A 12,142-nucleotide genomic window follows, 5' to 3' on the forward strand; every position below is an offset into this window, starting at 1 on the left:
TTTCATTATATTAAATGACGTTTTTTGTAGTGCAATTTACATATATATAATTATTTCAGTAATAAAAAGCTGCAGAATTATTTTAACTGTTATTAATTAGATTGTTTACTGGTTTCTATGAAAATTGAATTTCAGTGCATTTTATTTATCTTTGCAGTGAAACCAATTGGAATTTTTGTACACTACTGTATTTTTGTATGTGTGCAAAAAAGTTGTTAAATAATTTGAATTGTCAATAATTTAAATGAACAAAAACAAGTACACCCATACACAATCAGGTATTTGAACAATGATGTAATTTTGACTCTGTACACCATCATAATAAATTTGAAATAAAGCAATCATTACAGGCTTCAGGCAGTCATTTGTTGTGAAGGATTTTCAAACAAATATTTAAAATGATCATTATATTTATGGTTATGTTATGTTAGTTTGTCCAAATACTTTTGAGCCCCAGAAAAAAGGGGGACCATGTATAAAAATGTCTCTCCTTCTTAAATAGCTCATACAGTATATTTGGTAAACCCCTTAAATAAAGCAGTAAGTCTACACTTCAATCACATAATGATTGCTTTATTTCAAATCCATTGTGGTGGTGTACAGATAGATAGATAGATAGATAGATAGATAGATAGATAGATAGATAGATAGATAGAGCCAAAATGATGAAAATTGTGTCACTGTCCAAATACTTACGGACATGACTGCACCTGTTCTGAGGAGCAGATAACAATTTAATTGAGTTTCTTAACCTTCCAAAAAATATAAATGTAGAAATTAGCATTATTAGTTGTAAGCAGTTGACCCTCATTACATTGCTGCCATTTAGAAATATATCTGGCAGTCTCCTGTACATATAGGAGGTCATCGTTTATGTTGTTACTCATTTACAATAGGCCTGACAAATGAAGCATTGATTCATGTAGCAAACTAAACATATAGAAGATTAGTTTAATGGGTTCTCTGACAAAGTATATCTGAGTTTGTCCTTTGTTTTGTAGGACATCTTGTGGGCCCAGTGCTGTGTCACTCATTTTGTAACTACATGGGATTCCCTGCACTAAGTACAGCGCTGGAGCACTCACAGAGAATCACTATCTTCACTTTTTACCTGCTTGGCATGCTGCTGTTCCTTGTACTTCTTTTCCCAATGACAGATCCTACGCTTTATGGCAGTGCACCTTTGTGCAGTTTGGCTCAGATGACCCAGGGAGGGGTAGGAACTTTGTGCTCCTGACGCAAGGTCTGTCCTTCGGTCTGATACCCCATTAATGCAGCCATAGCCAGCTCAGGGGCAGAGGACAATAAAGCCAGCTTTTAAGCAATGGAACTACAATTTTAGTGAAATGCTGTGATTGATATATAGAGTCTTCAGGGACTGATGCCATTCTTTTTTCCAGATTAAAAAACAAACTTATTTTAAAATATCTGTTTAAAGAGAGCTATATTTTGGGGGAAAACATATATGCAGTTGACTGAGAAAAGAAGTGTTTTTGTGGTGTGGTACGGGGAGTGTGTTGTGTTACAGTATATTTATTAATATCCCTAATTTTAAACTTGGTTTATTTCCTGTAAGGTTATGCAGAGTATTTTGGACAGGGTATATTTTTATTTACATTTAACCTCTTTTATTAGGTATAACAAGATGTTTCTGACATTAGTGAAAGGCAGCATCTGCATTTATTGCATATTTCTTTTGACTGAATTATAGTGTGATTACTTAGACTACATATTTTCCATCACCTTGTTAGGATGTGTCATTTGTACCTTTTAATGTTTCATGTGAGATCCCTTGATAAGTGAGAAAGTTAATTCAGATCTTTATACTGTGGTAATCTGAAGTCTGTTAAATATTTCCAAGGATATTTGGATTCCAAAGATATTTATAATTTAAACTTGCAGTAAAATACTTGACAGATCTTTTCAATAATGGCGGAGTACCAAAATATAATAGTCAAAGGGCTTCCAAGATGTATTGATTTAGTAGTTACTTCAGCAACTTATTCATTTTATACTTCATAAATGATCCCCTCTAAAAATGCTTGCAAAGAAACATTAAGCTACAAGTGACTTTGAAAGTTGCATATTCATAAAGTCATTTTGGATGGCTGTAGTTAAGTATAATCCTGTTGTAATTTTTGGTTATTAAGTTGAATTCAACAAAAATTATCAAATATATCTGAGCTGAGCTTCTGAAAGGCTCATTTGAATAAAAAAATACCTCCTTAGATACCTAGATATTTAGATTTCTTGATATAGTTTAGAATATTTCATTTTTGGTAAATTAAAAGGGACTACTGCAGTTTGCATTACAAAATATTTTTCTGAAATGTGCAATTTTTGTTTTTAATTTGCAAACTTTTTGGTATTTAAACCTAGTCTGTAAGCTTTAAATAATAATAATAATTCTTTACATTTATATAGCGCTTTTGTTTAAAAACGGTGCTTAAAATGTGTTGAAACATTAAATGTAGAAAAGCTATACAAAAGTTGCCATCCTGTCCAGTGCAGTATTTATCTAGTTAGTTAAACTTGTTTCATCTTTTCACAAATGTGGAGATCTGTAATGTGTATGTTTTGACCCTTAATTTCAGGTTATTTATTTTAATCTAGTCCTAATTTCATTATATTTTTATTATTTCTGATGCAAAAATTGCATACATTTTTTAAATTGCCAGTATTTTGTTAAATGAAAATCAACATTAATCTGACTTTGCTCAGTGCATTGCTTCATTGTTTCCACAAGTTAAGATTACTATTTTGTTACTTTTTTACATGCTTGCTTCACAAATATTGTATTTTGTTGTTGCAGTAAGAACATCATCCATATGGTAGCAATAATAATTTTCTTATACTTTTCCCAATGTAATTTATAAATAGCTGAAACTTAGGACAGTTTGTATTTTACTTCAGCTGACTGGTGTTTTGACACAGTGCCATTTTACAGTTACTTTTTAGATTGGACTATTAACCTTTTAACAAACATTTCTTTTCATGTTACATTTAAATGCTTTATAGTTAATGGTGTATCATCCTTATTTTATGTTTTAGTCTTTCACTACTGAGTATCCTGGAATATATGGTAGGGAAAGTGCAATTTTTCCATTTGCTCAACACAGCAATATGTTATTTCACTTATTTTTCTGAAACGGATGGATTGTGAGTATAGTGTGTAGTACTACAGTGAATCTGAATATTGATTAATCAATATCATTCTTGCCTCAGACTACTAGGTTATACATGTTTGCTTGAGATGGAAATTGTTGTCATGATGTCTTTTAGTTTGTTTGATATTTCACTACATTTGAAAATATTTAAGCAAAATGATAGTTAATATTTTGATGTGGCTTTGTGAAAGTGAGTAAATAGATTTGTACAATTATTTTTGGAGTGATTGTCTGTGAGAGAGAGTGTTTGTTGGAAGTAATATTTATCTCACTGTGTGAATAAGTCATAACTTCATGGAAGTGGCTTTTGAATATTTTAAAACTGGCTGAACGGGCTTCTAGTACAACTTGTTCTAAACATGCGCATTTATTCACCTTAAAGTTATTTATTTTGGAATTAATGAAAAATATTTTTGAAGGTTGCTGTATAGCTAATATAGAGAGCATGTAATTCATCCTTGTTAGTTTAACTTTCAGTTTAATATGCTGTACACTGAAAATGCAAATAATGTTCTGCATTTGTTCTGAATGTTAAGTAGATAGACGTAGGTGATGCATAGCGGCTGAATAAGTCTGAGTAATTAATGTAGGGGATTTCAATAAATATGTACAAGACTGACATTTTTCTGTTTCTCCATTTTTAAATTAGTTGTAAAGAGAGAGCACTATTCTGGTTTGCAGTTGAGTGTGTTGTATTAAGCTTGTTTGATGGAAGTAAATAAATCATTGAGTACATTAGGAACCACTGCTTCTGGGCAGGAGTAATGAAAAGAAATATCCATTTGTGTACCAGCAAAACAGTTCCTTCAATATAATCACTTAGTCGCTTGCCAGTTGGGAACTGCAACTAGATAGTCCATCATAACCTTACACACTTGCTTCTCCAGTCACCACCAGCAACAAACATCCTGCATCCACATTACTTTTCCCAAGTACATGATGAAATTAGGATAATGAAATAATCTGAAAGCATCAAAATTATTTTTTTTATTCTTATTACTTTCTTGGTATGTGATTGCTTTCTGAATGTTTCCTTTCAATTATTTAACCATCTCTCTTAATTTAGTTCATGGTTAAAAGGAGTTTGAACCTAAACTAGTAGCAGGTGCAAAGCAGAAACCAATTCTAGTTTAGTTTGTAAATTATTGAAGAGACTTTAAAAGGTTTGTCTGTTTAGTTTACTTTTAAAAAACTGTGTATGTGGAAATGTTTTGTGATACCTACTTTTAGAGCACCTGAAGCTATAGCTTTCATTATTCAGAGCAGGAAAACAATTGGGTATTAGACTGTTATGCGAACACCCAAATACAATTATGAAATTGAATTTTTCTGGGTAATAATTTTAATAATATAAGCATATAATCTACCCCTTAAAGTGTTTATTACAGTAATTTCTCTAGTAAATGTGAAAAATGCAGGTTATAATTACAGTTAGACTTTTAAGTATATTATTGTACACTAAATTACTTATTTGTATTGAGTAAAATGGTTTGCTATTTATTTTATCTAGAGCCAAAAACATATAAACAAAACACAATCAATGTAAAAAAGAAAAAAGCAAGTATATACAGTACAGCATGTTCCGAACACAATCCAAACTCTGTACTCAACCCTCACTTGACTAACTTGTGTCAAGAAAGACCCATCTAAAGTGTTTCTTTGTATAGAATAAAACGACAAGTAAAATAAAGAAATTCAGCACAGTCCTAGAGTGCTGAATTCTTGCTATATTCTTAAAAACAAATTGTGAATTCATTTTTGTAAGGAGAATTCGAGTTTTTACCAAACTCAAAGTACAGAATATCACCTTCAAACTGAATTTTGAAAGGTAGATTTTGTTATCTTTCACCTGAGCATCAAAACTCTTCTTGCAAGTAGTGTGGTATAAGCTATCACAACAGATTTGTTTCATAGCACAGTATTAGTCCATCTGATACTACCCTAAATACTGCTGTTAGATCCGAGGAGAAAAAGATGTACAAACTTTTTGTCCAAAATGGTTTGAGTGTAGGAAGTTCCCAAAACAAGTTTCCCAGCAATGTGGGCACTTGCTGATATCATTTATAGGTTGGATCGAGATGTTCATGGACAACGATCAGTTTTTAGTTGAATTATAAAATACTTGGCATTTATTGGAATATATTTTTTGAATTGTTGGATTCCATTCTAAAATAGTATCCTTTTTATAATTTGATGTAAATTAATTACATTTTTTAAAAATTTAATAAACTTGTATTTGCATGATTTTTCCCCAGCAAATTGCAGGTTTTACTCAGTCTAAGTTGAGTAAGTGGCCATGTTGTCAGTTCTTGAATCCCTTTGGGTCTACTTGGTCATTACAGCACTATATTGCTTTGACAGTCTTGAGCTTCACTTGTATCATCATGACATGGTGTTCTAAGCCTGTACTTCAAGAGCTAAAGAAAGTGTTCAGAGTTTACATCTGTTTTTTTGATCAAGTATCACTACTTTCATACTAGTCTGGTTTAGAAAGAATTTATTTGAGATTACGTATTTCATAGAACTCATCTGATTTATTGATGTATTAGAATTTAAACTTTTTCATATTTGGTGCTGCTTTATTGCTTTCACACCCAACACTGTGATGACATACGAGTTCTACGACTTGGATCTTCAGCTGTAACATTTCACACAAATTCAGGGATGCAAATGAGTTGTTCATGTAGCACATTTGAACTTCTTGTTGAAAATGTGTAGCTTTTTTTTTTTTTTTTTCTTAAATAATTATAGTTCAGTAACTAGCATGGGCTTAACGTTTGTTCCCAAGCTGTATGTACTTCTGCTGCTGATAAACACTATACATAGAGTGTCTTGAGTGAAAATGCCATTCTTACTGCATGGAAATATTGAGATTTATGACAGTTTTAGACCCGTTGAAGGCATCATTAAACATGAGGATAACGTGTTGTCTATTTTGGAGACCTTTAAGATGCCCTAGCTTATTTGGACACATGACTGAAATGAAGCAGAAGCAATGGTAGGCCAACAGCCTTCAAGGAAAATGAAGTGTCTAGAATCCATGCAACCACATAATGATTTAAACAATAAAAATGATATTTTTGCATGTAGCCTGAAAATGCATTTCATTTGATATTTAGCAGAGATTATGGAATTATTCACTGTGAAGAGAGCAGTAATTTTCTATTCTAAGCAATAGTTAGTATTGCTGCAGTACGTGTTCCTATATGGGGAAAACTGTCAACATCTCCTTTATTTTTCTGAGCTACTTAATCAATTAAGGGTTGTGTAGGGGGCAGAACCTACCCTGAAGGCCTCCGAATCAAGGCAGACACTGTAAAGGGATGGGATGTCAGTCCTTGTGAGGACAGCCTTTTCATATTTAAGGATTTTAGTGAGTTTTCAAACTTGTACATTTGCCTCCAAGAGGATTTTAACTCTTTCAGGGTGGGTGTCGACTTGAGGCAGATGTTGATTTAATCGACATCCAGGGGTAGAGGGAGGTAGTCAGCTGTAAGCATCGACAAAACCTGCTGTTACGTTATAGTTTGAGTCTCTTTGCTACAGGTATGCTGCTTGCAGTAAGCGTTACACTGTCGGCAGCGGCTGTGCGGCAACAGTAGTCACAGTATGCAGCAAAAGACGTCTGAAACAGTGGCACCAGTATAACACGTACTGCAAGCAGTGTAATGTGGTAGTGCACAACACTAGCGTATGTAAATTTATATAGTGTAGAGGCTTATTGAACATAAAACACTGACATTTGATATAAATAAATATTTTATGTTGATTTATATGTGAAATCCTTGTTTTGTGTGCTTTTCAGACAACTGAGATTTTTGAAAAAAATATTTACCCTTGGGCCAAAACGGGGAAAAATAATAGCTCTCAAAGAATTAAAACATATATGGAAGCAGAAATCATAATCTTTCTGATGCACAAATAAAGTGTATTATTTGCACTTGTCATGGTTCTACTCCTAAACAAAATATAGAAGTGCTGTAGATTCTAAACAGTTTTATTTAAAATGGTGTTCTTTCATCCTTAGTGTAGTGTGCTTGGTGTAAAGGCATCTTTGAACACCTGGCAACATTTTCTGTTGTGTTGTTTTTAGTTAATTCTTTCAAAATTCACAGATCATATTTTATTATTCCCTTAATTGTTTTCTTTGTAATACCACATTTATTTGCCCTCTTTTCAGCATTTTGTGTTGGCCTCAAAAAAAAAATAATAAAAAAAACCCAAACTTTTTAAAATCCAATGTCAAAGACCGTTCACTTCTTTTCACTTTTTATCCTTTCACTCATTTTGTGTTTTTCATCTTATTAGGCATTTACTACAGTAAGCATTCTAAGCAACAATTTTAGTTGTTTTTTCCTTTCTAATTAAGCTATTAATCATAATTCCATCTGTTAATATATTAACTCTTCCTTTTTAAACATTAGCAGTTTACCATAATAAAAGCAGTTGACACCTCTAAACACCACCTGGAGAGCTAAAAGTTTCCTTGATATTGTACTTTTTGTGCTGATTCAGTAGATAGCCTGCATATGAATTTTTTATTTATTTCAAGCTCCCAAAATAGTTTGTGCAGTTCAGCAGACAATAATACAAAGCAATGCAATTTTTTTAATGTCACAAGCACAAACACTTGTGCATTATTGCATGATTATAATTAAAAGGATAATAGCACTTGAGATGTTTGTTACAATTCAGTCTTTGAAAACTTCAATACCTGTATGGTTGTGTGCTGGTAGATGACTAACACTTCCTGACAATGTGTCAGAGGTTATAACTCTAAAGTAACTGCTAATATTGTGGCAAGGTTAGCAGGTTAACTGGTGTGGGACAGTGCTGATGTAGTTTTAATGTCATACTATGATATAGCTGTGGGATTTTCACAGGGTAGTTGAAAGTCTCTTACTGTATTTGGGGAAAACAGTTTTAATTGCTTTATGATGACAAAATAAGTTAAGTGGTTATAGTACACCCTACTGTGCGCTACTTATCTTTATTTACATTACACACTTTTGATAGTGTGACTTTTGTACTGCTATTATTTGTGTGTTTGTACACAATTTAGTGTGTGTGTATATATGTATGTGTGTGTGTGTGAAAGTTATATTACCCTGTATTATACACACACAATAGTGTGTATATGCATATATGTACTGTATGTGTGCGTGTGTATGTATATATACACAGAAAAAGGAGTAATTGTGCATCCACTTTTTTTCCTTTTAAGTTCACCTTTCAGGAATTATTTTTTATTTACAACACATTATCAATGAATCCAACAATTTTAATGTTTTATGTATAATTAAAACAGAAATATAGTATCACTCTCACAAAAATAAATCCTTTAAAGACAATGAATTTCTTCCAAAAAAAAAGAGAAATATATAGTGCTCATTAACTATGAGCTTGCTACTGTCTCAATTTCTTTCACATTAGTTGTCCAGTCCAGAGCAGAAATCACGTCTGTGTTAACTCACCTTGTAATCTTTTTGTAGAGAGTGAAAGCAACACCCCAGGACAGAGAGTGAACAGTTTGTCATAGATAAACCTTGGTTAGTGACATGTAGAGTATGGTGTGTTTTGACATACTGTATTTCAGATACTGTGCACATTTATTTACAGTCCTGAAAAAGGTGAGGATATCCTTTTTATTCCCCTTTTATTTTTTCATGGATTGGATAGTTCTTTGTGTTGTATTTTTATTTTCTTAGTTGGGGTACAATCTTCAGTGAGCTGAACATTTCACAGTACTTCATGTGCACTGGTGTGATTTCCTTAAATCTAAATATTTTTAAAGCTAATGCTGCTCTTAAAAATTATTTAAAATAGGATGAGATAAAATGTCCAATGATTGTAAGAAAGCTGTATTTTGTGGGCATTCTGTGTTATGTTTTAATCGGTTATTTAATCGGGCATTGTACTTAATTTTAAACATGGCACACTCTTTATAGTTGCACAGAAATTAATACCCATTTAAATGTGTTTTTCTATTGTTGTTTTACATTTTACATGAATTTATTTAAAGCAGTGATATAACACTGTTTTATGAATAGAGCTAGTCTTTTTTTTCCTGTTTGTTTTTCCTTGTCACTTCAATGCTGGTCAAATAAGTGGATAAGCAGAAAGGAAAAATAGTATGCATTTATAAGAAAGTGTATCTTATGACTTCAAAGGCTTAATCTAATTTCATAAAATGTGCTATTAAACTAATGGTGTTAATGATTAAATCTGAGTTTATGTGAAAATCTTATGTGCATGCTATGGTAACTACTGATGGATTTTTTTTTTTTTTTAACCAATCCTAACTCTTTAAATCCAAGGGAAGCTGATCATAAAGAAATAATGTAATGGAGACTAAAAACAAATGTTGAGTGAATGTTTAACTGTTTTAATGCAGTTGAAACCTACGTGTTAAGTTCAAGATGTTGCCTTCCCCTGTAGATCATTAATATATTATGAAATACTACATATTTATTATTGTATTTTTTGTAAAATAACCACAATACACATTTTTCCCAAAGAGCTTTAAAATAATAGCATTGAGATGTATTAACATTTACTCTTCACTTTTTTTTCTCGCTCAAACATAGTTTAAAATTAGTCTCATACTCCATGAGCTGATGAATGCAAATGTTCTATGTCCATGTAAAAGCCTTTATCTCAAAGTCATTTCATATACAGTAATTGGTAAATAATGCTTATTTCTTTGCATGCCTCAGCATCTTACCTGATCTAAGCCGAGGCTAAGCTCAGCGTGAAATTATTGCATGCTTATTAAGCACATCTCTAGTGAATACCAGTCTTGCCAGGTTATCCTTGCAGATGTTGTGCACATGTCTCAGGAAAGATTTTCATTGAAGACATCAGACATGTTCTGTAGACATGTTTTCAAGAATAGTTGTTTATTTTAAAGGTTTATTGTACAGACCTTGAGCAATGTTTTCTCACCCTTCTATTTTCACATCAGTGAATTTTGTATATCAAGATTGAAGATGTTTATATATTGAGGTCTATATTTTCTGAAAAAGTATTTTCAAGATGTGCGAGTATACCAGAAAATAAATTGCATGTCTAATTGTGTGAGCTTTTAAGACAATCTGTTTTTGGAGTTTATTGTATGTAAAGAAGTTTTAATTATATCAATTGAAATTTCCTTAATAAAGAATTAACTTTTTTAAAGAGCTTGTTCTTCTGTCTGCTTGAATCCAGTTTCTCATTTGCTCTTTGATAGTGAAGGTACTGACAATACATCTAGTTATGCAAAGCCTTTATTTATACTATTATGATGCAAGTCATTTTACCTTATTAAGCTCTAGATTAGTTTCCAAACATAAAATGAAATGAGAAGTGGCAGTGTTATCCTAGTGGGTGGTGCTGGTTATTGCAAGAACACAGAGAGTCACAAGTGGTAACTGCTACATGTTGCTTTGCCAAAAGTATTTGCCATCCCCATACTCAAGCACCCCCAACCCTGAGTTTGAGGTACAAAGTTAAAGATTTGGGGTTTTTCCTCAGAATATTACACGAGGGAGAAAAAGAAAAAACATGAAATGTGATTGATTGTAACATTTAAAATGTGGAATATTTCCCTGACTAATAGTAGTGAGTTGTATCATATTATGGGATAACATCTACTGTTAAATTCTGCACTGTACTTGTAAAATTTTTATTTTTATAGTGTATTGAGGATTTATTCTGTTTTGTGTATTGTATTATATTGACCCCCTTCTTTTTGACACCCACTGCACGCCCAACCTACCTGGAAAGGGTCTGTCTTTGAACTGCCTTTCCCAAGGTTTCTTCCATTTTTTCCGTACAAGGGTTTTTTTGGGAGTTTTTCCTTGTCTTCTTAGAGAGTCAAGGCTGGGGGGCTGTCAAGAGGCAGGGCCTGTTAAAACCCATTGCGGCACTTCTTGTGTGATTTTGGGCTATACAAAAATTAATTGTATTGTATTGTATTTTCTATCTGAGACAGCCATTGCTTGTAAAAGTCTGGGAATTTAACTAAGTGAACACTTAAAAAATGCAAAACGTTAGATCTTTGAAGAAATTTGCAGTGCTTTAAGTACTCCAACAAAGTGTCTTAAGTAAAGATCTATGGTGGAAAAAATCAGAAGTGATGTATTTAAATATCACTTGTAGGGTAATATATAAATAAATTAATAAATTTCACTTCCAAGTGTGTACTCAGTTATCTGTAACGTAATTTGAAAATGTACTTAAAGTATTTAATCATTATATTTATTATTCCTATTTGAATTATGATAAATGTTGAATTTTATGTTAGTAACATACATCTGTAATTATTCTTATCATTATTGAGAAGTGTTCACAGATTGTGGGGTAATATTTTTTATTTCACATAATATGTAATAAGATCCACAACTAGGGCTGCAACTAATGATTATTTTGGTAGTCGTCTAATCATTTTTATTTTTGATTAGTCACGATTATTTCATGCCTGACTATTTTGAAGCCTGCGACCTGTGGTTGCACATCCTGTTCTGGGCTCCAGTGCATGTCTGTCTTCATCTGCTCATGTCTGTCCACCTGTGAATGTCACCCTGTCGTCTCTGCATTAACACGATTAAAATTAATAATAATCAAATTAAAATAACCAGTGAAACATATGAATTTGAAAATAATAAATGTTTTTATATTAGTGTGACCATCACAATAAAAAAGAAATACATTAAACAACACAAACTAAAGTGCACGTAGTCTTTAAACACAAAAAGTGCATTTAACCAAAAAATACATCATTAAAACAGAAACGTTTTTCATAGTAATAAATGACAAAATGTAGACATAAACTATATAATGTGTAAAGCCTGAAGTGCAAAAATCAAATAAACACTTTCACCAAAGGTTCAAGGATGATACAACAGCTTCCGTGGCGCTGGAATTGCTGACTTATAATCAAGAGTCCTCCGGTTCGATCCCGACTGCCTCGTATATTTACTGTTTTGAGTAGTGAG

At 32.3% G+C, this 12,142-nt stretch overlaps 1 protein-coding gene and 1 long non-coding RNA gene across 2 annotated transcripts in view; both read left to right on the forward strand.

Moving 5' to 3' along the window:
* Positions 1-5,902, forward strand: part of rce1a (Ras converting CAAX endopeptidase 1a) — a 42,200-nt gene extending 36,298 nt beyond the window's left edge. Inside the window, exon 8 of the mRNA XM_028803223.2 lies at positions 1,002-5,902. Within this exon, the coding sequence (XP_028659056.1) occupies positions 1,002-1,237 (236 nt within the window). The 3' untranslated portion in view covers positions 1,238-5,902. The remainder of the gene's footprint in view (positions 1-1,001) is intronic.
* Positions 1-12,142, forward strand: part of LOC127526581 (uncharacterized) — a 182,561-nt gene that overhangs the window by 53,575 nt on the left and 116,844 nt on the right. The gene's annotated exons all lie outside the window — the stretch shown is intronic.

This window comes from Erpetoichthys calabaricus, chromosome 1, assembly GCF_900747795.2.
Source record: "Erpetoichthys calabaricus chromosome 1, fErpCal1.3, whole genome shotgun sequence".
Classification (NCBI taxonomy): domain Eukaryota; kingdom Metazoa; phylum Chordata; class Cladistia; order Polypteriformes; family Polypteridae; genus Erpetoichthys; species Erpetoichthys calabaricus.